Here is a 27,063-nt window from a genome sequence, read left to right on the forward strand (position 1 = left end):
TGGAACAACAATTGATTTCAGTTGACTATGTTGGACTACTGCAGATGAACTGTAAACAGTATTTTCTGAATGTGATTGATTACCATTTTCTGAAGGTGATTGATTGCCAGAAGTTAAACAATGCAATTTGAAACATTGATATTGAGTTATGCCTTTACGAAAATTGTAAAAAATCATTCAGTGAAAACCTTCATGTAAAATTTCCAATTTTTCACCACACTTTTTCTTGAAACAGTCACTGTTAACAAACCACCAAACCATTTTCAGAACTACCATTGTTTAAACAATGATGAATGACAAGTTGAAAAACTATAGTCATGTGAGATCTCAGTAGCACCACTAGTGGTCGTTTCTAGAAACTTATATATAGTTGGCTTCTTCATAGATACATAACAGTAGTATAGACAATTCAATAAATACAGCTACAGTTTTAAAAACTATGCATGGTAAAATGAGTTGTCCGATTTCAACAGATTTGTTTTCCATTTTTTTCAGTGGCATTGACAAAACATTCTAAGGCCTGTCACTGTCTTTAAATTTACAGTTTCTGATAGCCTCTGTCTCAAAATATCAGAATTTGCTCTAGTTTTAAACAGAGGACAAAGACATAAATATAGAGATGCACAATTTTATGGTACTCCTGTAATTGAAAAAAGGGAATAAATGTTCAATAGTACCATCCGTACTTAATATAAGAACAATCTCTCTCTCTCTCTCTCTCTCTCTCTCTTTCTCTTTCTCCCTCACTTTTTTGTTGTTGTATTTTTTCCACGTGAGATAGGAGACCCATGAGGTCTTTTTGTAGATTCTTCTTAATTAAGTTCTGAATGTATATAAGCTCCTAGAAAATTGAAACATCCAATTGCTTTATTTTTAGAGAAACATTACACAAGCCGTTTGAATTTCGTATCAATTGCAAAGGAGTTGACTAGCTGAAAAACAATTCAATGCATTATCTTATAAAGAGCTAAGGCATTGTAGTGTGAAGTAAGCAAGGTTTCACTGTCAGCAACAATTAATGATTGACTCTAATTACACAACAGGGCTGATCATTGATAGCCACAATGAAAAAGAAGGGCCTGAGGAGATTGCAGTTAAGCATGAGTAATAATTTCTTCTGAGGTAGAATGTCTGTTTCTGACTAGGACAAATTGTCTTTTATTATTCAAATAGGAAGACATTTGTATTACTAAACTGCTAAAAACACTGAGACCCAGTTCCAGGGTGCCTATCTAATGGTTTCAGGGGGAACAAGGATTTGACTTTCAGTATCTCATGTAATTATTGGCTGAATCTAAAAATTTAAAATGTTGTTGTTATCCACTCATTAAATGGCATAATCTAATATTTGAGTCTTAACACAATAAGTCAATTATTAATGTTATTTCTTGAGGCAGTGTAACTGACAGTGCGCATATTACCACGACTATATTCATCCCGTATTTGAGAATGAGAGCACTTAACTACTACAAACAAACTTAATACATGATTTCAAACTTTCTTAAATGTTTTCCTTTCTGACACTCCCCCCACCCACCCTCCCACCCACCTACACACACACACACACACACACACACACACACACACACACACACACACACACACAGAGTAATGAAAAGAAACAGTTTATTGCTTGCTACATTTTTGCTCTTGTGTAGTGAACCTTCAACAACAAGCATGGTGTTTTAATTTATTATGCATTTGCTACTAATTCTATTCACACCACATTTTTCAGACAGTATCCACATATACTACTGAAAGTTCCTGCAAAATTATATAACTGTGTGACATGCAGTTCAGGAGATACAATGACATAAACACTGAGGTGCACGACACTCTAGCTTTCCTTAAAACTGAGTGCAGATCACCCAGATATGCTGTAACACTTCAGTTTTAACTTATTTCTAGAGTAATGAAATGTTTGAGGCTGTTTTATATGTGAGAATTTTATTCTGTAAAGAACTGAGTATGGTATTACTGGGTATATCTAATTTGTGTTTCTCTTCACTGTTAAATTCCAGTTTCGTTTGTAAGACATAACAGGGAATTCAGTCAACTGCTTTACTCAGATCACACAACACGAGTGGTATCTTTGTATTTTCAAAAGCTCTGAATTTTTCACAAGCCCCATGTCTTAACTAGTTTCCACCTCCTTCTGTTCTGCAACAAGGGCTTATACTTCAGGGTCTTTTGACATCTCATGTACGTTTTTGGGATAGTTTCCACATGACACTCATTTTTTTTAGCTTTCATTCATTTAATGTTGGTCAAAGTATCTTGCAGTGGAAACACCATCTCCATTGGGCTTGTTTGTTCCGAGCACTTCTCGCAGATTTTTTCTTTTAACCTGCAAAATTTTGCTTTACGGTGTTTTGTTTGATTTTATGTGACCTGAATAATACTTGTGATTCTTCAAACAATGGAAAATCCAGGATGTAATGCAACAATATTAGAGTAAAAGATTCACACAGTGATAGCTTTTGGCCATTAAGGCCTTTGTCAGCAATAGAAACACACACACACACACACACACGCACACACACACACACACACACACACACACACACACACACACACACACACAACTTGCACACACGTCTGCAGTGTCAGATGAATGAAATCACAGTTCAGTTGTCTGAGACTGCAGACGTGTGTGCAAGTTGCGTTTACGTGAGTGTGTATGTCTGTCTACTGCTGACAAAGGCTTTAATGGCCAAAAGCTATAATTGGCTATAATTGTGTGAATCTCTTTGTTATGCCTATCGCGTCTCAGCATCTCTGCTAAGTGGTGAGTAGCAACTTTCCTTCTCTAATATTGTTACTTGTGACTCTTCTAATTATTTTTTTTCTGGACTCAGAGAAGTAAATTAATAAGTACAATCAAGTCCTCTGATTGATGTTACAAATTTAGGTTCTACTCACATGGATCTCCCATAGAGACAAAGACAAATAAAAACTGAAACTTTTTTTTGATTGCCTATTGAACAATACAAAATGCACTCATTTAAACACAATCAATAAATCAGTAAAATAATCTTGGCTCTCACAAGCAAAGTCATCCTAAGCTTGATTGAAACAAGTCCACAAGGAACATCTGTGTGCGAGTCTGTAATGCAGAACCAAGAATTGCCAATGCATCCTGTGCTAACTGAAGGTCCATTAATGTAAGCTAGTCCAGTGTACATATGCACAGACAAGATTCAGTAGCCAACACAAAGTGCACACATAGAAGTGCTTGAGAGCAACTGCATCTCATGAGGTTCACCTATGTTATCCACTTCCTGGAGGGTGCTCTTGCTAGCAGTGCTCCCTGTGACTCTCTTAGCACCCGCTGTGGCTGTGGCATTTGCCACTCTGTCATTGCTGACAATATTAGTGTGATCTCTATGTGTTCTGGTGGGTATTCTGATAATCATTCAGTTCAGGATATGAAAGAAATCAATGACATTATAAGATGTTGGAAATTTGTAAGACAAATCACTGCAAACAATTTCAAATTTTTGTTTATACCATGAGTTTGTAAGTAGGTGTTCTTTCCTATAATTGCTGGACTGCAGTTTTGGTTTGAAAGACTTTTTTTACCAAATTAAACATCATTATTGAAGGCTGATTTTATATCTTTTATTATTTTCAATAGGGATTGTGTGGTACCTTCAACTCAAACCAGAAAGATGACTTCCTGACACCTGAGGGAGACACAGAGCAGACAGTTGCAGCATTTGCCAATAAATGGAAGACTCAAGGAGAGTGCGTGGATGAACCTGAGAAAACATCATCTCATCCCTGTGACACTAATATTCAGAACAAAGAAGCAGCCATTCGCCTTTGTAGCAAGTTGCATGGAACAATTTTTGCTGGTAATACTTCTTTAATTTATGATTTTGTTATAAATAGTAACATCTGAAACCTGTGCCAGTTAATTTTTCTCTTGTTTCACACTGTTAACTAGAGTTCTAGAGCTGATTGTTGTTTTTCAGACTGCCATTACACAGTGGATCCCCAGCCATTCTATGAAGACTGCCTGTATGATGTCTGTTCATGTCAGCTTGATGTGAACCAATGTCTGTGCCCCATACTTGCAGCATACGCCAAAGAATGTAGCCGCAACCATGTACCTATTGATTGGAGACATTCTGTTAGAGAGTGTGGTAAGCTAATATCCATTAATTTCCCTTACGTCATCTTTGTTTCTGACTTTATTTTTTTGATAATATCTTTCATAATAATAATAATAATGAATTTCCTGACAGCAAATCCTAGTCTTTCCTCCCTGTTATTATGGTTCTAGGATGAACATCTCCAAAATGTCCCCTGACAAGTTCTGACATGACAGTTGTGATCTACTTACATTATTTTTATAGTATTTTTCATAGATATTGATGTTTGAAGAAATACCAGAAATTTTGAGCATCGGTGGTAAGTTCCACGCAATCTGATCATCATAAACTACACAAACAGAACACAACCCTCTAAATATAACAAACACAGTAATGGATATCAAACAATAGTATCTATGCAAAATACTCATTTTCTTCACATGAAAGTTGCTAAAGAGTGTGAATGAGATATCCTTTCAAGTTAGGGAACTAAATTACTTCTTGGGCTCCGACTCAGGATTCAACACCTACAGATCCAACGCTTACCCACATAGCATTTGTCTTAATAGAGCCATCTACAATAAAACTATACATTCTTATGTAATTTGTGATTTAAGAACGTTTTTAAAGGAGGTTGCACAATGGTAACTTAACGATGCAGTTTTTAATTACAAAGTTGAGGAAGACAAGAGGCACATCAGTCAGAAAACTCCTTACACTACAATGAAGATAATGTTGTATGTTGATGAACTGCTGGAGGAGGTGGAACTATTGTGCATGGAATAATGGATGCCATCATTCCTAACATGGCTAAAGTGTACCTGGCTTGTTCTGCATTAAAATGCTTTTGTCGAGATGCTTCTTGCAGAAATCATTCACAGTAACTAGTTCACTGTCCATCCAATCCCATTGGTTCTCGTTTTCTTCATGCATTTTTGGCCTAAGTATTTCTGGAAGACAGAACTATTGAATGACTAGAGTCAAATTTGAGACAAATAACAGGAAAACAAAGCGCTAAGGCTTAACACCACTTACATAAAAGGAAGTCGTTTTTAGCTGTCAATCAGAGTGTCGGCTACTATACCTGCAGAACTTTTACACATACCAGAACATCTCTTAAAATACAAAGAATTTGAGAGAATATATTTTGAGGGCCACAGACTATACCTTATAAAAAGAGGAAAAGTGGCTACATGAACAAAAACAGAGAAAATTCTCAATTCACAGATGCTGTATCAAACATTAAAAGATTTCACTGCAGGAATAAAAGTCCAAATCTCAAGAAATCAAAAGCTATATTCCACAAAGTTTTCACAGAGTTTACATCTCCTTTTTTGATGTGCAAGGATGACCTACTCAGTTGTTAACAACCGTTCTTAAAAATGTATTTTTTGATGCTGACACAAATACACTATGATGCCTCCTAACTCAATCATACAATCAATACAGTAGCTGGTTATGACTCAATGTGTTTCACAGGTATCACTTTCACTTTTAAACTTACAGACAGCCATACTGTTAAATTTTCCCCAACCTAGCCCTCACTACTCCCCAAGGATGAAACTACTAGTTCTGAGAGCTAGGATAGAGGCACATACACTAATGCTTGTAAAAGTTGCAACACACAGAAGTAATGTTCTGAAATACTCCAGAATCAGAAGCTGTGTAGAACAGTGGATTGACACTGCAGAGAGATGGCATATACAGTATGTACACCCAGCAGTGCCCTCATTTTTGTGTCCAGATGGTCAGTGGTACACCATGCTCAGTCAGTGAAAAGCTGTCAAACAAAGTGCAAGCAAGTGCAGGTATGTATGCCCTATCAACATCACAAGGTGCAATACCAGCATGTGAGTGAGTTCAAATGGGGAAGAATGATTAGTCTCTGGGAAACAGGTTTGTCGTACTGTGACATTGCAGCACATACAAGGTACACTGCCATGATTATGATGTGTGTATGTGGAACTAGTGAATAGGATAAAGTACACTATGAGTGGGTACTGGACTACACAATGTGACCACAACATGGGACATCCATCATGTTGTTGGCATGACACAACCATCAGAACAGCTTTATCAACAGTGTTGGTTCAGTGTTGGAGAACTGTAATAGTTGTGGACATGTGTGTGTTGGCTGTTTGCTGTTGTCTGGTGTGGGGTGGACTGGTGAAATGAAAAACATTGTATCACCTTCCAGTGATCAGAAGCCAACATTGCATCAGACTGCAGTGAATCCCACTTCAATGTGTCCTACAGTTGACTGAGTCTACAGAAACAGTTTAGCATAATTATGTATATGAGTTACATGTATGCTCATTTATTCCACTTGCCTGGACATTGTCATTGATGGGGTGCATGCAATATGAGATATGCATAAATAAGTTAATATCATGTGGAGTTTCAAAGTACACAAACCATATATTGTGAAATGGTTTGAGTTACATTTTATGTTTACATATTTTCATTTCCTTCTTCTCATTATTACTTACTAAATAATATCATTATAATAGAAGGAAACATTCCACGTGGGAAAAATTATATATAAAAACAAAGATGAGGTGACTTACCGAACGAAAGCGCTGGCAGGTCGATAGACACACAAACAAACACAAACATACACACAAAATTCAAGCTTTCGCAACAAACTGTTGCCTCATCAGGAAAGAGGGAAGGAGAGGGGAAGACGAAAGGAAGTGGGTTTTAAGGGAGAGGGTAAGGAGTCATTCCAATCCCGGGAGCGGAAAGACTTACCTTAGGTGTGCGTGTGTGCGAGTGTATACCTGTCCTTTTTCCCCCTAAGGTAAGTCTTTCCGCTCCCGGGATTGGAATGACTCCTTACCCTCTCCCTTAAAACCCACTTCCTTTCGTCTTCCCCTCTCCTTCCCTCTTTCCTGATGAGGCAACAGTTTGTTGCGAAAGCTTGAATTTTGTGTGTATGTTTGTGTTTGTTTGTGTGTCTATCGACCTGCCAGCGCTTTCGTTCGGTAAGTCACCTCATCTTTGTTTTTATATATAATTACTTACTAAATAATATTGACCTTGTAGCAACTCAACAGACAACTTCTATCTGCAGGTGTGCGATGTCCCCTCGGCCAACAGTATAAATTTTGTGGTAATCCTTGTGTTCGATCCTGCTTTGACTTGGCACAGTCACTTGCTGATTGTGGCCCACGAGACTGTGTTGAGGGCTGCAACTGTCCTGAAGGAGAGGCTTTGGGTCCGGGTGGTACCTGCATTCCTATTGCACAGTGTCCATGCCTCAGTGGCTCCACTGAGGTTCTTGCTGGTAGTTCTGAAGTCAGAATCAATGATCAAGGTGGCTATGAATTCTGGTAAGTGCCAATGCTAAATGTTGTATTTGTTAACATTAACTCTGATGTTTAACAATTTCATGACTGTAATTGTATGTAAAACTACCCACAATCTGAGAGTTGGTTTCAACACTATAATGTGTTATTAGGTATGATCCTATGGGAGGTTGTACATCTTTGGCTTTGTTACCTTTGAACTGACTTACCCAGCCAGTTATATGGGGACCTATAATTTAATGTGCACTCTAAACCATAGCACAAGTCAACATTTTTCTCATTAATAAATCATACTACATTCGAGATTTGTGACCTGACACTTACTTAGTGAGCCAAACTTAACTGATTTCTGTTAACCATTAAAATTATTTAATCATGATTCAGAACAAACCACCGGTCACCCACTAAGACAAACAGCTAATCCAAGTGTACAGCTGGGGAAGGATGGGTACATATCAGCACCAACCAGTGAGCTTTCCAACTGTTATTCTTGTTCACAAGAGAAAGGAAATCTTTGCACTTGTAAATACTTACATACTCTATTCTAATTTGTAAAATCAGCCAAGCAGCTTTCAGATGAAAAAATAAAAAATAAAAAAATAAAAATTAATTAAAAAAACTGTTTTAATGACAGAACAGGATCTCTGATTTCCTCAGCTGTTTTGGCAAATAGATGGAACTTATACTGAAACATCAGTTCACAGTTCAATGATTTATTTTCATATTCAGTGGATGTGTTCCTTTAGAGGTGGCAAAACATATAGAAGCTTAATGATTAGATGGGATTATGAAAAAGGTAACATAAAAATGTTTTGGGTTTGGAAGTGTAAGTAACTGTCACTAACTGTATAAAATCAATATTTCTGCCACAATTTCCATGACCTTCATCTAGCCCAACTAATGGAGAAGACTGATTCCTCAATTATTTTTTGAATGGTTGGATCATTCAAAAAAATTCTTAGCAACTGTGAAGCCAGATCAAAAGAAAGTCATATAAAAAAAAATAAAAAAAATAAAAAAAACCACATAGCTCCATTAGTAGACACAGAGGAAGGCAACGACAACTGTGGCAAAAATGTCAATTTTATCCATTCAGTGATAATTATGTCATGTGGCATAGCTCTATGACTGGAGAAATTTTATGTCTACCGACTCCACCTGTGGAAAGTCTATGCACATACATTATGAGGAAGTTGTAACTAAAAATGTTACTTATCACTGTAATTTGGAGAAATTTCTAGGGGGCTAGAGTCACCAGGAAAGCAATGAAGTGAGGATATTTGGGATTTCTCTCACTGTGCATAAGGACACAAAATGCCTTGTGAACAATAAGACAAGTTCTGTTTTACACTGCTAATAACATTTGGTAGTCAGACATCTACCACTTTCATAAACTCCAGAAGCATGTCTATTCCATCTTCAGATATGCCTCATGAATGTGACACTTTGTATGAACTCAAAAGAAGTAATGCAACAGAGTCAAATCTAATGAATGTGTGGGATGTGCTGATGGGCTGCCACCCACCTTAGCTCGAATTGTTCATTCTGGTGACTGGTCAGCAGATGCAAAATGAGGTGGTGCAGTGTGTTGAAATGACAGATCATGCTGAATATTTATGGCAGATCAAGTGGGAACACCAGAAATCTCTCCTGCTGGCAAATATGGTGAGACATTATCAGATCACATGATCATCCAGAAACATTGCCCTCCATTGACTCTTTATCATTTCTGAAAGGCATAAGTACACTTAGCAGGCAGATACTTCCCAACTTAAATATACCTTTTAACATTATTTTAAAGTGCCTTTCCTGGCTGATTTTCATTCATATATGAAGGGAATGTACATTTAAAAATGGGATTCCTCCATCCATTCTTACAGAAACTGTGGGTAGAACTGGACTTGTGGTACAAATAGTGTTGTGGTCTACAGTTTCTTTGTCTGCTAATTGTGATCCTTGGGGAGTTTTTGTGCTAAAGCTTGACTACTCATCAGCGTCTCATTTTCAACTATGTAGCATACAGGTGCTCCAAAGCTGACAGTTTGCTGCCACTTTGGACCACCACAGTTGATCTTGGTGGTGATTAATATGTCCATTTACTGGATTGTTTTGAAGATAAAACCACTTCAGCTGTAACTACTTTATTTATAAGTGTGACTGGTTTTGCAGAATTTTAGCTGCATCATTAGGTGCAATTAAATCAAGTCATGTTCTGATCAAAAAAGAGAATTGGATGACCCAGCATTCACTGTCAGTAATTTTTCACTATGTAGTGGACATGTAGAGTATAGAATGCTCCTGTCATATGCTCATGTGATACCAGTACCTGGTGAGTTAACAGGACCCCATATATTAGAAAAAGTGTTAAAAAAGCAGCTGAATATGATCATCTATGGCATTATGTAAAATTAAGCAACAGCAATCCCTCATTTACCACTGCGAGCACATGCACTGGATCTGTACTAACAGGCATTGTGTCAAGACAGAAATCTTCATTTGCTGTCTGTTGACACACATCCAGTGCATGCACTTGCAGTGGTAAATGAGGGACTGGCACTGCTTAATTTTACATAATACCATAGATGATTATATATGGCCGGTTTTTGAACGCTTTTTCGGTATATGGGGTCCTGTTAGCTCACCAGGTCACTGGTACTCCTGATACCATGGTAGAGTTCTACATTGTTTTATGATATTTTATAATTGAAATTAGCTATCATACTGACAAACTGCTAACTAAGAACACTGCGTCATCCCATTTTCTTTTTTGATTACAATATGACTTGTTTTAATTGCACCTGATGCAGCTAAAATGCTGCAAAACTGCTCAAGCTTATGAATAAATTACTTGCAGCTGAAACGGTTTTATCTTCAAAATTATATGTCCAGGCTGTGGCTGCACTGAATATAAAGTCTTCTGCATTTACTGGATGAACTGACAGATACTGCCAAAGAAGATGTCCAATGACGTCTGTTGTGGAATGGCCCTCCTAATCCATTTTCCTTTGCTGAACACTAATACCATTCTCCAACATATTCCACAAAAGTGTAGTTAGTCATATTCAGCAGCACAGGTTTGCTTTTTGTATTATAGTTCCATATAACCATTGGATTGGTCATACTGGACATGATGTAGTGTTCAGCTTTTGGCCCTCTATATCTCCAGACCTGACACCCATGGATTTCCTTTTATGGGATTACTTGAAGACCTTGTGTGCTTGCCTCCAATGCCTTAAAATACACATTTCTAATTCATTCACTTCCGTTACTCCAAATATGCTCCAGAATATATGTTATGAAATGAATTATTGTTTAGATGTTGTTCTTGTGACCAATGGGAGTCATATAGAACACTTAAAAGCATGTTAAAATACAGAACATGCTTTTACATTGTCTTTAATTCACATCGATGTAGAACTAAGCATTACGTAATTACAGATGTTTGTAAATATTAAATTCATTTTGAATTGTCATGTGAATCGTGGACTCCTTGCTAGCGATAATATGCATTTTGACATCTGTTGTTTGATGTTGTTAAACAAAATTCTCCTTCTCATCCAATTTCTAACTGGGCATCCTAAATGGATATTTAAAACTAAAAACTTGTTTCCATGCAGATGTTTTTTCTTCCTTAAAAAAAGGGAAGAAGAATCATCACATGTACTGTTTACAGTTTTCCACTTCTCTCTCTGTCATAACATATTCACGCAAATGGACCTTATAATATGCATAGTAGGAACTCATGTGAAGTAATGTGGAATGTTTTTAGTTATTTTTCAAACTGTGGTTCTAGACAAATTCTATTGTTGCATTTCTGCTGATAGCTTGCAGGAGATGTTTATAGCTAAATACAGAAGCCTTTTTTGTTTTATATAAACTATTTGGAATTCTTGTCTTTTGGCATGGATTACAGTAATCTAAAATACATTTATTTTGGGAGCTGCTAACCTCATGAAAGTGTCTACTAGGTGTTCCTACACTACCTTTAGAAAGTCTTATAATGTTTAGGGGCCACTGGGCAGTTAATAGTTTGAATGGGAACCTATGCATACACAACCACGATAAATGTGTAAATCAGTGTGTTCCACTCCCCCATGTTTCTTGTATGAAAGACTGGTAGTTATATTGTTGTAACCTTGGTAATAAATCTGCTATCAACTAACTTAAGTGATAACAGTGCTCTATGGTAACCTTTTCTAGTAGCAATACAACACGACATGGAAAATCAGTTGAAGAGAAGATGTAGTGTATATGTAATGCATTAATGCGATACTTTAGGTTATACTTTGGCACTAAATCTGCATCTGTACCCTGCAGACCACAGTGAAGTGGATGGCAGAGGGCACTCCCAGTGGAACCAGTTATTAATGCTTATTCCCCTTTCATTTGTGTATTGCGCATGGGAAGACTGATTCCTTAAATGGCTCTATAATTAGTTTAATCTCGTCTTTGTGGTCCCTATGGGAGTGACAAGTAGGGGGCTGTACTATATTCATAGATTCACTTAAAGCAGATTCTTGAAACTTTGTAAGTAGGCTTTTGTGGAATTGTTTGTGTTTATCATCAAGCATCTGCATTATCTGCCAATCCAGATATTTCAGCATCCCTGTGATGCCTTTTCATGTGTTAAAAATCCTGTGACCATTTGTGCTACCCTTCTTTGTAGATGTTCAGTATCCTATGTTGGTCCTATTTTGTACAAGTGCTGCACACTTGAACAATATTCTAGGGTGTATCACACAAGTGTGCACTGGAACTGCATTAATTAGTTATTTCTCAAATATACTATCAGAGTCACACAAAATTACTTTGATGTTTCATCAAACATATATGGGAATGTAGATCTCAAGTTTCTTCCCTGTAATATGGAAATCACACATCTGCAGACATAGGTTCCTACTGAAATGATTACTACCCCATGTCCTCTAAATACCTCAGGAGTTTGTGGGAATGGTTTAGCATCATAATGCATGTCCAATCAGATATTCCTTATGAAATTTATTCTAGCACAAAATGAGTTTGTATTTCTTGTTAGCATAATACATGTTCCAAAATTTTGATTAAGTAAGTCTTTGAATGACATGTAATGCCTTTCAGCTCCTTCTGCACCCATCTCCCTACTCTATGGCTCCTACCCCTGTGATCATCCCTGCTGCAAGACCTGCCCTATGCACCCTTCTACTAGCATTTATACGAGCCCTGTAACTGACAAAACATATACTAACAAAGGGAGAGCCACTTGTGGAATGACACATGTCGTATACCAACTGTTGTGTAAACACTGCCACCGCTGAGTGGGTGGTGGTAGAGGTTGTATACGGGCAACACACAATATCGTGTTAGGGGGCATGCTTTACAACATGACAGTCATGACCTTGGTGCATGGTTCACCACATATGCCATCCAAATTCTTACTCCACGCACCAGTTTCTCAGAACTCCACAGGTTGGAACTGGCACTACAACATGTTCTTGGTTCTTGCAACTCATCTGGCCTTAATTTGCGTTAATTTCTTTGGTCTCAGTACTTCTTCATAGTAACTATTCCTTTCTTCACACCCTTTTATTTTTCTACATCTTTCGTTTGCTAACCTGTCTGTTTTTCGCCACCCCCTGTCACCTTTATCACATACAATGCACTTAACTGTTTGCTCTTATTACTAAGTGCACAATGTTTTAACAGTAATCTCTGTCGTGCATATTACCGTATCTTCCACCTTTTCAAACTGTAGTCCTACAATTAGTTTTTCCTTCTCATCCTGTCTGGTAGGTCTTCCCTGAACCGGGGTCCTGGATGACTTTCCCAAACTCTACCCCTTTTCCTAAACCTCAGCAGTCATTTTCCTTCTCCCTTTTCCTTGCCTTCAACCCTTCTGCCAAGATGAGGAGCCACTGACTCTGAAAGTTAGCAACCTACCACCACTTGGTCAGTAGATTTTTTTGTTTTTAATCTATCCAGTTACTATGGACCAGAAAATGTAGCATCTGTTTTTGGCAAAATTCACATCTACTTTCTCTGTAAATGATTAGATTCCCAAATTTAAATGGTTATCACACTACATGAGTGAAGCAAACAAATTATTAGTTCTTTGAAATTGACTGTAAAAAAAAGTGCTGATTGGGAACTTCTTGACCAGAATGTTTGCTTTTTCAAAAACTTTTACATCTTTTTCATCTGAAATTGGCCTTTATTTTCTTAGTTTGGCTGTATTTAAACTATCAAAAATGATTGTTCTGTTGAAAAACAGCAGCATTTTCCTGCCAGTTAAGTTTAATGTGTCTCCAGTATAAGGTGTTTCTGGACATTATTTCTCTTTTCCCACTCAATTTGAAGATCAAAAAATCTGCAGACTACTAATTTTGACATTCATTGGCATTCATAGATCTGCGAGCCATGCTTGACAATGCTACAGATAGAACATACAAGGCACTTAGCATACTAGTAGAACCGAGCATAGAGCCACTCGATTTTAACATTAGGGAAGAATTTTGGTGCCATTGAAAAAGCATCTCAGATTTTGTTTTCCAGTCACTATAGTGCAGAAGGCAGGTGCTGCAGGCTATTGTTGCAGATGGCCACTAGCGTAAATAGCCAAGAATTTTGACCATTGCAGGAGAAGAAGCAGTGCGGGGAAACAAACCCGCCTCCAATTTGCTGGGCAGCAGCCTACAGCAGAACTGACACATTGTCACAGGGAATGCCAATCTTTTCTGGTGGTGTGAGCCGTAATCGAAATCTGTGATGGACCAGGATTAGTTGCTTCATTTATTTCAAAGTAAGAAAAGAAAACAGGCAACACACTACACAAAACATTTGGGGATGGCTACTGCGTAATTATTGTTGAAGTCAGCATAGTATTGTTAATGAATGTAGTGCAGGCCTGACCTCTAGTGGTACAAAATGCAACTACAGTTCAAAACATCCGTCACATAATTTGACACTTTAAAATTTTCCACATTATACTATCTTTAGAGCTTTAGTTAACAAACAAACATATGCATGGTGTCTTTCTTATAAAATGCTAGGTTCCACGGCAAAGTACTACCTGTATCTTAAACAGACCATTCAACTGTCCACAACTGGCATGGCACCAGATCATTGAGTGCATTGATACATTGTTGTGTTCGTACATTTTATTTTGCAACTAGGTTGTGCACATTATCTTTCCAAATTGAGCTTCCCCAGATGATGTACAATGCCAGTAACTGCCTATATTTTTGATGCTGTGTATGCAGAAAATAAAGCTATTTGAAACTATCTCTGATAAATAACTGATATGGATACAGTTCACTATGAAACAGCATCTATTAAGTAATTTTGCGTTTTCACGTTTTAAGGCAGAATTTGCATATATTTCACATTTATCGCAAAATAGAAATTGTTCTGGTCCCTACCAATTACTTTTGTTTGTTGTAACTGTTTTTTTTTTTTTTTTAAGTAAAGAATTCGTGCATAGCGGTGTGCTAGCTTTCAGCAGAACATCTTGCGGCCGGCCGCGGTGGTCTAGTGGTTCTAGGCGCGCAGTCCGTAACCGCGGGACTGCTACGGTCGCAGGCTCGAATCCTGCCTCGGGCATGGATGTGTGTGATGTCCTTAGGTTGGTTAGGTTTAAGTAGTTCTAAGTTCTAGGGGACTGATGACCACAGAAGTTAAGTCCCATAGTGCTCAGAGCCATTTGAACCATTTTTGAACATCTTGCAAATAGTTTGATCTCTCATGCTAAATTACAGTGCTTTGATCAGAAAATATCTTCTTCACTTTCATTTTCTCAAAAACATTTCCTGTTGTCTTGTGATGAAGCATTGGAACTAATGGATACAGGTTTGAACCCCACTGCTTTTCATTATGATGAAAATATACGCTGATGAGCCAAAGCATTATATCACTGCCCACACTGAGATTGAATGCCACCAGATGCCATTGCAGGCGTACCAAAAGTATGTAAGTGCAGTACAGATGAATGGGGAATCATTCCAGCAATGATAAGGGTTACAAATGGGGAAATTCCATGACATTAGCTACTTTGAAAGAGGCCAGATTGTTACCTGTGAATGAGTATCTAAGAAATTGTGACACTAGTTGGCTGTTCCATGCCACTGCCCTAAGCATATGCAGAAAGTGGTTGAAGGATGGTGAAACTAGAGTAGGCAACGAGGTGTTGGATGTTTGTAGTTCTTCACAGGATGTTCAGATCATAGACTTGACAGCTCTTTAAAGCAGGGTAGACAGTGATCTGTGGCAAGATATGATGACAAAGTACAATGCTATTACAAGTGTATGTATTTCAGAGCTCACAGTTTGGCTTGTGTTGTTGAACATGGGGCATTGAGACTGGACTATGAATCAGTGGAAGTGTATCTTCTGGTCAGATTAACTGTATTCTATATTGCACCAGGTTAGTGGTCATTTGTTGATAAGCTAAAACGTCCACTGCACTATGGATTCAGCCTGGTGGGAGCAACAAGGCTAGAATTGTGCTGGAGTGGTTTGGGTAGAATGAGCGTGAGCTTACATCAATGTTTTGGGCACAAACTTTGCCTTTCTGGACCAGCTGGAACATACCTTCTGTGCTACCAGGAGCCAACTTTGTACCCATAAACCACTGGCCCATACTGTACAAGAATTGTGTGACCTGGATGCAGGCATCTGGTGCACATGCTTCCAGAGGACTTTTCAAATCCATGCTACACAGATTAACTGCTGTATTTTGTTTGTTTGTTCCAAGGATGGGCCAATGAGTTATTAAGCAGGTGGTCATACTGTTTTAACTGATCAATGTACTCATTGTATTTCCATAACAAGACAAGACTATACAGTTTTCCATGCAGAAGATCTTACAGTTTGTGCAGCACTGGCATGAAAGAACATGGCCATATGTGTACATTTGAGCAGAGAAAACAGATTTTATTATTCAGTCTGTAGTTATATTATCATGTTCAAGGATGCTGTTTTCAAATATCTCATGCTAAACATGTTATAACATGTGAGTTTTTGCTTAGGTCAGATGCAATAAATAGTTATTAAATCTTACAGGAAAAAACTGTAGTGTCATTGTTTATGTAAAATGTTAATTTTATGTAATTATGCAAAAAACATTCTGCTCTTATTCTCTTTGCCATACATTTTATATTATTTTGATTTATTATATTCTTATTAATTTAATGTACATTTAATGTACATTGTGGCTTTCAATGTTTATTTTTAGGGTTTGTACTGAAAAATGACCAATAATTTTTGTTGCACTGTATATTCTTCACCAAACTGTGTTTTTATTTCTTGATATTGACGATATTTTCCTGAAAAAATACTTACATACTAATTTGGCCACACAATCCACATTCGGTGTTTGGATAAATGTATGACTTAAACACATCAGTCTTTACATGACTTTCTTATCCTTATGATGTGTTCTTTATTTGGCTCATGTGACTTTAATATGGGATTTATTTTATTGTATACATGTGCTGCAGTGATGTACCAGTGATGAGCGTCTATAAATCGATGAAAAATCCATGATTTAATCTAATAATGTTTATGGAGGCAAAGCACTATCCAGCAAATAGAACTGGCATGGAACTCTTGCTGCCTAGCTCAGGGAATCCCTCCCACCCATTTTCCTGATCATCAGAATTCCCATTTCCAGCTGCACTCTTCCTTTCACAAAGATAGTCCAACTGTTCATTCAAATTCCACCAAGCCATACAACCCACCATCTTAGTCCTGTAAAACAACACTGCTCATCCACAAACATTCATGAAATACCTCTGCTCCCTCTGTACATCAGTTTTGCTGTGTGAGACCAAATGCCTACTTCTCATTTCCTGAACAGAGTCTCTTAAATTCTTGTTGCTTATATCTGTTAATCACTTTTTCAGTTTGGCAAGTTATGAAAACTTGCAGTTTCTTGTAGGATTGTTATGATATCATAAAGGCTGATGAAGTGTGAAGTACTAATTTGTTAGTGTCTTAAATTACTTCATCTGAATTCTAAGCTAGTTTCTTTGAATAAGCTACAGCCATTTTTTCTCCATCCATGTCTAACCAACCAAGTGATCCATCCGTAATAACCATGTCATCAATAAGATATTAAGCTCCAACTCTCTCAATTTTCTGTTAATGTTATGTATTGTATGATGTAGCACTAACTAAATAATCAGCATTGTTTGTTTTTATAATAATTGTCAGTTTAATGCATAGAATCACTTAATAATGAATGTGTTTTCATCAGTGAGTGTTCTGCTGCAAAATGGTCATGTCGACCTGCAACACCAGAAGAGCAAAAACAACATGGTAATCTAACTGCAAGCCTAAAGAAATGCCGAGCTGACCTTGGTGAGGAATTTACGATGTGTTCTCCCACAGAAGTCCGTACTTGTAAGGTATGTATTAGAATTACAAGGATATTTTGAAACCATACTTGGAATTAATTTCTGTAATATGATTTTCTGACCTGCTTTTATGACAAGACTTAAGCATTGAATATCATGTAGGTTTGCCTTAATGCTTGTTGTTGAAGTACTTTGGTAACATAAAAATAAAAATAAATTATAAGTTTTGTCTCATTGTTCTTTGTTATTGAAGTGATAACAGGGATAACAATGGAACTGTGGTAATGTAAAAAAGAAAGAAAAAGAAGTAAATGAAGAGATAAGCTCTGTAAAATTATGTATTCAGTAATGAAGATGTCTAGGAAGAACTATGAAAATGTTAATTTTGGTACAAACTGATATAAAGAATTTGTTAAACAGCTACTAGCCACCAAACTGATGTATCTCTAGTATATGTATGAGGATAAGAAGGCGTTGGTGATCAGTTCTTTGCTTTTTCTGCATTATATACTATTTAGTGCAATACTACCTTAAATGATAGACAGTTCCTTGCAACCTTTTCACAGTAGGGCAGTGTGAACTAAAAATATAGTGAAAAGTGAAAGATTCAAGAAGTGTCACAGAGTCTTCTTATATATGGTGACACAGAAAAATGTGAACATTTCCCAATCCAATAAAACTAGAAGTGATGAAGGAAAGAAATTGCATTCATAGTAATTGAAACCTTACAACTTTGCCATTTATGAAACATTAGTGGCATTTATCATTTTTTTAAGAATTATGCCCTTAAGATGGTGTCCTCCAGTATGAATACACTCGTGAAATCTGTTGTTGAGATTCTTCATTGACTACTGCAATATCTCAGCTGGGATACTGTAAACTGCATCCCGAATTCTTTGTTTTAACTTGTCCAGGGCTCTTGGTCAAGTCTTGTAGACTTTGCTCTTGAGGTAGCCCCACAAGAAAATAATCACAAATGGATAAATCTGACAATCTAGGGGGCTAGGGAATGTTACCGAATAGTGAGATCACATGGTTGCCAAACAAGTCTCGCCATTGATTGCCATGCAGTGTGTGATGTTGCTCGGTCCTGTTGAAACCAGACTTCTTGAATGTTTGGAAAGTTGTTTAATGCAGGTGTAACAAAAGTTTATAACATCTCCATGTAACGATCAGCATTGACAGTTATTGTGTTTCCTTGTTCATTTTTCCGATAATCCCATGTGATGAGACACCTCACCATACTGTCACTTTACTACCATGTAAAGGGCACTCTTGAACGTCATTGGGATTTGTGTTTGCCCAGTAATGGTAGTTATGTTTATTCACATAACCTGTGAGATGAAAATGTGCCTCATCTGACATCCACAACATTTTTAGAAATTCATTTTTATTGTTTATTTTTATCATTTGTTGACAGAATCCTAATTGTAACCAGTAATTGTTGTCCTTCATTGTTGCACCATCTGTGGTTTGAACAGATGAAATTTTAAATCAAGATGAAGAATTCTGTGAACACTCTCCTGGGACATTCCTACCACTGCTGCTTGCTTATGAATTGAATGCCGTGGGCTCCGTAAGACAGACTTGCGTACAACATCAGTGTTTGCTGGAGAATGCACACTTCTTGGTCATCATGTTGGTTTCTTCTTGGGGACAGATCCAGTCTCTTCAATGTTATTGATCCAACATCTTATTGAATGTTTTGACGGAACAGCATCATGATGTCCTAAATTATAAAAACATCAAAACTCCTTCTGTGCCACTACCAAACTATTATTGTTTTTATAAAACATTTTTATGGCTAACATATGCTGTTGTCTGTTCCACTGATCCATGATTACTGAAATGGTGGACTGTTTACTCGCTAACTGTCATGAACCTGCAGTGCTGCCACCGGCCCATGGCTGCCACTACTCATTTCAAACATTCCCGTTATTCTGTGTCACCCAGTAGAAGAGTAGGAGCTGTCTGAATATGAACTGTCTGATGATTTTTCTACATTATGTGATAAAAAATATCTGGACACCCCCAAAAACATGTGTTTTGCATATTAGGTGCCTTGTGCTGCCACTCCATATCAGTGACCTCAGCAGTCATTAGAATCTTGAGAGAGCTGAATGGGGCACTCCGCGGAACTTACGGACTTCGAATGTGGTCAGGTGACTGGGTGTTACTTGTGTCATACGTCTGTACATGAGATTCCCACACTCCTAAACATCTCTAGGTCCAAGGTTTCCCGTATGTTAGTGAAGTGGAAACATGATGGGACACATACAGCACAAAAGCATACAGGCCGACCTTGTTTGTTGACTAACAGAGACCACTGACAGTTGAAGAGGGTTGTAATCTGTAATAGGCAGACATCTATCCAGACCATCAACAGGAATTCCAAATTGCATCAGGATCCACTGCAAGTACTATGACAGTTAGGCAGGTGGTGAGAAAACTTGGGTTTCATGGTGAGCAGCTGCTCATAAGCCACACATTGCACCAGTAAATGTCAAATGATGCCTTGCTTGGTGTAAAAATTGTAAACATTGGACAATTTAACAGTGGAAAAATGTTGTGTGGAGTGACGAATAACGGTACACAATGTGGCAATCTGATGGCAGGGTGTTGGTATGGAGAATGCCTGGTGAATGTCATCTGCCATTGTGTGTAGTGCCAACAGTAAAATTTGGAGGCATTGGTGTTATGGTGTGGTCATGTTTTTCATGGAGGAGACTTACATCCCTTGTTGTTTTGCATGGCAGTATCCCAATACAGGAATACATTGATGTTTTAACCACCTTCTTGCTTCCCAATGTTGAAGAGCAATTTGGAGATGGCAGTTGTATCTTTCAACACAATCGGGCACCTGTTCATAATGCACGACCTTTGGCGGAAACTTTGCACGACAATAACATCCCTGTAATGGACTGGCCTGCACAGAGTCCTGACCTGAATCTTATAGAACACCTTTGGGATGTTGTGGAACGCCAACTTCATGCCAGGCCTCACTGGATGTAGGTTGCTTGCTATAATAATAAATCTTGAATTTACTATTAGTGAAAGAAATATTCATGAAAATTTCTATCTGCTGAGTAAGTGGCTATTTGTTCTTCACAACTTACAAATTTTGTAGAAATGTTTCATTTTTATCAAGTTCTGTTGACTTACTGAACTTTGACTAATGTATTGTTGAAACATATGTTCATTGCAGATGGATTGATCATCAGTAACTTGCAAGAATTGTGGAATGTTGTAGGGTATTTTGGATTATCTTAGTATATCCCTGTCTCTCACTAAGATATTTGTATCACTTTCTCATAAAGAGGCATCTAAGGCTACAAAACATCACTGTACTAAGAACTATGGGGAGAGACATTAATTAAATCTTTGTGAGGATTAAGGGTGCTAACAGAACAGATACCAACCCCAAGTACAAATGTTCACGCTGTGCAACTGTTAGTTGTCTTAAGAAATTTAGGGAAATCATGGAAAACCTAAGGTAACAATCTTGATGGATCACTTTGTGGGGAAGAAATGCAATTAGGCTTCTTACAAACCCACACTGCAGACAGTATGGTCACTCAGAATCTGCTATTCTCTCAAATCTATGACAGGTGACGAAAAGATTGACTTGAGTTGCCAGATAATAGTATTGATCACCAACTAGAGGACTCTGTTGATAAGTGATCAGCATTTGAACTGGTGGTGTTGGTCTCAGGCTCTGCAGTTCGTAAGTACTTAGTCCAGGGCTGAAATTCATATGAGTATAGCTGTGCTGATGTTAAGTACACTCACATGTATACTGTGGCTATGATTGTTGAAGGCCCTTCTAACACATGAGTTTCTGGGACATCAGTATCCTGGCTATTGTGAAAGTGTATTCAGAGTAGTGAACTGAGAAAATACAAACAGTGGCATCAGGCCATGAGACATGCCCAGATACTTTTGCAACTACATAGATAGTGTCATAGAACTGAGGAACAAAAAGTAAATGAGATGAAATCGGAGACAGTGGTTCAAATGTACGCCAAAAAAATGAAGACCAAATGGAGGTCAGGTCATAGTTTTACTACAGAGGAACTCAACAGGGGGAAACTGCAGATGTAAGATTAATTATAAACAAGAAGATTAAAAATATATAGAAGGAATCTGAGACATAATAGCAAGACTTGCTTTACAAATAAACAGAATACATTCTGTAGAAATCATTTAAGTCTGTGCATTAACATGCTCACTTTCTTATGGAGAGGTTGAATAGCTCCATGAAAAGTTAATAGAATTTAATAAATTACAAGCCCCACTAGAGCACTGCAGGCATTGGCACCTGCAGAAATTTCCCTGGAGAGGCGGGGAGGGGTGCAAGACTCCAAAATTGCTATTTTTGATGTAAATAAGTTAGTCAATTTCAAGACATGTAATGCCACAAAAGCTAAATCCAGTTGGTGACACAAAATACATAATATTATATCTCAGAGAATTCGTGGTTATCCACTCATCAGAAATCACTCCTTAAGGTCTATGAAGATTCTGTAATGTATAAAAACTGTTTACTCCAGATTCCAGAGAAATGGTGGGGTGGGGTGGGGAGGGGAGAGTGTAAATGCCTCTCTTACCCCTCCCCCCCCCCCCCTCCCCTTAACCCGCCTCCTCCTTGAGGATGCCTTTGACTGCAAGAAAATACAGGATCAAAAACTGAAGAATGATTAAATGTGATGCCAGAGCATGTCATTTCTCATTTTCATTATCATTGCTTCTACTAGTTATAATATATGTGTCATCAGTGTACATGATGACGTTTGCACCCTCTGGTAATCTTATATCAGTTATATAAAGAACGAAAAACAGTGGACCTAATACTGACCTTTGAGGCACACTGTGTTTAACTTGTTGGAAGCTAGAGCAGGTATTTACACTTTTTCCCATTATATGTTTTATTTCCACATGCTGTCTTGTGTTTTTCACAAAGGATTGTACCATGTCACCTGCTTTCCTTCTCATGCCATATTGATAAAGATTTTGCTACAGTGTATCATTACATACACAACTGAAACATTTGGGGAGATCTAGAAACAACCCACAGACTTTGTTTTGTTTATTTAATGCTATAATTATGTGACTCCTGAAATCTGAATTAACTTATTGGTTAACCTTTGGTTACAGAAGGTATTTTAGGCATCATGTAAGAAGTTATTTATACCAGTGAACTGCACCAATATGTCTTTTGTGACTGTTTCTATACTGAGGTAATAGCACTCAGGGGTCTGTAATTTGCAAGGTCATACTTCTTGCATTCTTTGTGCAGGTGAATCACTTGACTCACTTAAGGTGTTCAGGGAAACTTCTTTCTTCCATAGGCTAATTTATTAAAAATTTCAGTAACTGTACTAAAGATTGTGAACAGTAGAGGCCTGCTTAATTACTCTTATAGACATGCAATCAAACTTTTATGGATTTTTTGCTTTTATTGTCCTGATTATTTTTGCAATTTCAGTCTCATTTGTGGGAAAAATGAATAAAGATCCTATTACATTTAAATTATTTTCTATTCTTTTCCTTGATATAACTTTAATCCTATAAGTTTGTCTATTATAATTATGTAGTGCTCACTGAAAAAGAAACTGACTTCATGGGAGTTACAAATTCCTTTCCTTCCTTTCTAAGTAATATGTTTCCATCATTTGTTATTTGCTGTTTATTAATCCAGTAAATTTTATTCATCTTTAAAATGCATGACATTGTAGGACATTGTGAGGTAATTACATATACTAAGACCAGAACAACTGCCTGAGAACTGTCTTGTTAAAACACACTGTTAATAGGTCGCAAGTTGGTGCATGGGTTGCCACACTGGACTCTCATTCAGGGGGGACAACTGTTCAAATATGTGTCCAGCCATCCATACTTAGATTTTCATGTTTTTCCCAAATCACTTGAGGCAAATGCTGAGAGGGATCCTTATTATAGGTTACAGGCAATTTCCTTCTCCATCCATCCCTAATCCAAGCTTGTGTTCCATCTGTAATGGCCTTTTTGTCGATTAGATGTTGAATTCTAAACTTACTTCTTCATTTGCAATTAGGCTACATCCAAAGCAACTGAATGTATATTTTTACTTTGACTATATTATAATACGAGGGTTGTTTTTTAAGTAAGGGCCATTTTTATTTTTTAAAAAAGATACAAATACTTTTGTAAAAAAACTTTTATTTTCTGATTCTACACACTTTTACCTATTTTTCTACATAGTTGCCTTGTTTACTTAAGCACTTGTCATACCGTACAACTAAGTTTTTAATTTCCTCTTCAAAGAATTCGGCCGTCTGCTCCGACAGCCAAGAGTTCACGGCCACTTTCACTTCATCGTCATCATTGAAGCGCTGCCCACCAAGATGGTGTTTCAGGTACCGGAAAAGGTGAAAATCGCTTGTGGAAATGCCAAAGAAAGAGTGGAAATTGTGAATCTTCTGTCCTCACGAATCTTTGTTTCGACTGCAGCCACCAAATCATCAGTGATCACAGAGGGCCGGACTGAGCGTTCTTTGTCACGGACGTTTTGACGGCCATTTTTAAACTCTCTAACCCATTGATGCGCTTTACCTTCACTCATTGCATTCAAGCCATAAACTTCTGTTAACTGACGATGAATTTCTGCTGTTGATAGGCTTCTCGCGGTCAAAAAACGTATCACTGACCGTATCTCACATGCGGCGGGTGATTCAATAATCGTAAACATTATAAAGTACCACAGCAATGCGTACACGTCAGCTACAGAGCTGCAACTTGCATCAGTGTGAACGGGAAGGATGCCAACAAGTGGCGCGGTGGCTTGTTGCGGCGTCTGCGCGAACTACGGGACTATACGCGTGAACGGCCCTTACTTAAAAAACAACCCTCGTATGTGAAAACAAATGCATACATAAATTTCCCTTGACTGTATTATCATCAGGAATAAGTAGGTGCTATAGGTAGTTAGAATAATTGAAAGTAGCATGGTAATATAAACTGACCTCTGTGTAAAACTTCCTGGCAGATTAAAATTGCGTGCCAGGACAAGACTTGAACCCAGGACCTTTACCTTTCGCGGCAAGTGATCTACCAATTGAGCTATCGAAGCACAACTCACGAGCCATCCTCACAGCTTCAGTTCTGCCAGTACCTCGTCTCCTACCATCCAAACTTCACAGAAGCTCTTCTGCAAACCACAGAAGAGCTTCTGTGAAGTTTGGAAGCTAGGAGAAGAGGTACCAGCAGAATTGAAGCTGTGAGGATGGCTCATGAGTTGTGCTTGGATAGCTCAGTTGGTAGAGCACTTGCCTAAAACGCAAAGATCCTGAGTTCGAGTCTCATTCTGGCACACAGTTTTAATCTGCCATGGAAGTTTCATATCAGCGCACACTCTGTTGCAGAGTGAAAATCTCATTCTGGTCTCCATGTAGTTGTTCACAAACTAAAAACTATGGTGGAAGAGTAAGTTTGTGACGGTTTTTCTAAAAGAGCCATTTTTATTTCATATGGTAACATCCAATATATTGTAAAGCAAGCTCCCCATGTATCTCAGACTGAGGTAATAGTTGCTAAGCCTGTGGTTTTTTGGGTGGAGGTTGTTGACGGTTAGAGTGTGACAGCAATGAATATTGTTTAATTGGAACTGATGCAGACACTTTTTTTTATAAATGTGACTGTCTCAAAGATATAAATAAATGGAATGGATAAAATATTTAATGACTTGAATATTGATTTTGGTATTATGAGGTAGCACTTTCACATTATCTTTAAGATTCTTTTTAGTGTCATAAATTCTTTATGTGTGGTAATCTCCAGAAGAAGTACACTATATGAAACAGTTGAAAGCTTCAGGAAAAATGCCAGAGTACAGAGAACAGATGATATTGTTATATAGTGCTTGGGGAGTTTGCAGTTTGATCTTTTTTTATTACAAAGCTGCGTGACTGATCTGTTCCAAAAGCATAGGACTGTTTCATTGACGTTATAGTTTTCAAAACTTCTTGTTTGGATGCAAGTAAATCTGCAGCACAGCCTTGGGCACCAGCATTTACCCTCCTATGCCAACCTTTTTATGGTCCATCTAGAGGGGACCTTCATAGCCTCCCAAAACACCAAACCCCTAGTCTGGTTCAGGTTCATTGATGATGTCTTCATGATCTGGACTCAAGGCCAAGACACCCTATCTTCATTCCTCCACAACCTCAACATCTCTTCTCCCATCTGCTTTAAGTGTTCCTCCTCAACCCAACATGCCACCTTTCTAGATGTTGACATCCTTCTCTCTAATGTCTCCATCTGCACCTTTGTCCACATGAAACTCACCAACCACCAACAGTACCTGCATTTTGACAGCTGTCAACCCTTTCACCCAGTACCACCCTGGACTGGAACAACTGAACCACCACCTTAGCCAGGGCTTTGATTATGTATAATCGTGTCCTAAAATTGGGAACAATCTACCTGAGATACTTCTTACCCCTCCTAAAGTGATGTTCCATTGGCCACCCAACTTCCACAACATCCTATTCTATCCCTAGGCCACTCCCAATCCCAACCCTAGCCGTAAGGATCATATCCCTGCGGAAAGCCCATGTGCAAAACCTGCCCAATGTACCCACCCAGCACTTCCTATTCCAGTCCTGTCACTGGTTTATCCTACCCTGTCAGGGGCCAGGCCACCTGTAAAAGCAGCCATGTCATTTACCAGTTCTGCTACAATCATTGCATAGGTTTTTATATTGGTATGACTACCAACAAGCTGTCCACCAGGATGAACGGCCAGTGCTAAACTGTGGCCAAGATCAAAGTGGATCACCCTTTGGCACAACATGCATCTGAACATAACCCACTTGATTTCAGTGGCTCCTTCACTACCCACACCATCTGGACCCTTCCCTCCACCACCAGCTTCTCTGAACTATGCAGATGGGAGTTATTTTTACAACACATGGTCCATTCCCGCAATAATCGCAGCCTCAACCTATGGTGACATACTGTCTGCACAAACTCTACTCAGTAGTTTCCACCACCTCTGACCTATCATCGCCTCCCCGTTCTCATCTCCCACCCTGTTTATTTGGCATTTTATTTGGCATGCTCTGCCAATGTATCTGCCTGACACTGCACCTACTGGCATTCTAGACCTTGTACACTCCACCAGACAGCGTTTGTCTCTCTCCCCACCTGTACACTACTATCCCTTCCCCTTCCTGTTCCCCATCCCATCTAGATTGCTGCTTGCATCCCATGTGACAGTTGCATTCCGGCCCGAGATATTGGAATTAGTGGTTGCATGGGTATGAGGTGTGCTTGATTGTGTCAGTGAATGGT

General features: G+C 38.2%; 1 protein-coding gene across 1 annotated transcript in view; it reads left to right on the forward strand.

Annotated features, from left to right (window-relative positions):
• Positions 1-27,063, forward strand: part of LOC124789901 (hemocytin-like) — a 543,737-nt gene that overhangs the window by 171,198 nt on the left and 345,476 nt on the right. The window contains exons 19-22 of the mRNA XM_047257418.1: positions 3,638-3,857; positions 3,978-4,148; positions 7,171-7,429; positions 17,634-17,784. Of these exons, the coding sequence (XP_047113374.1) occupies positions 3,638-3,857; positions 3,978-4,148; positions 7,171-7,429; positions 17,634-17,784 (801 nt within the window). The remainder of the gene's footprint in view (positions 1-3,637; positions 3,858-3,977; positions 4,149-7,170; positions 7,430-17,633; positions 17,785-27,063) is intronic.

This window comes from Schistocerca piceifrons, chromosome 3 (genome assembly GCF_021461385.2).
Source record: "Schistocerca piceifrons isolate TAMUIC-IGC-003096 chromosome 3, iqSchPice1.1, whole genome shotgun sequence".
NCBI lineage: Eukaryota > Metazoa > Arthropoda > Insecta > Orthoptera > Acrididae > Schistocerca > Schistocerca piceifrons.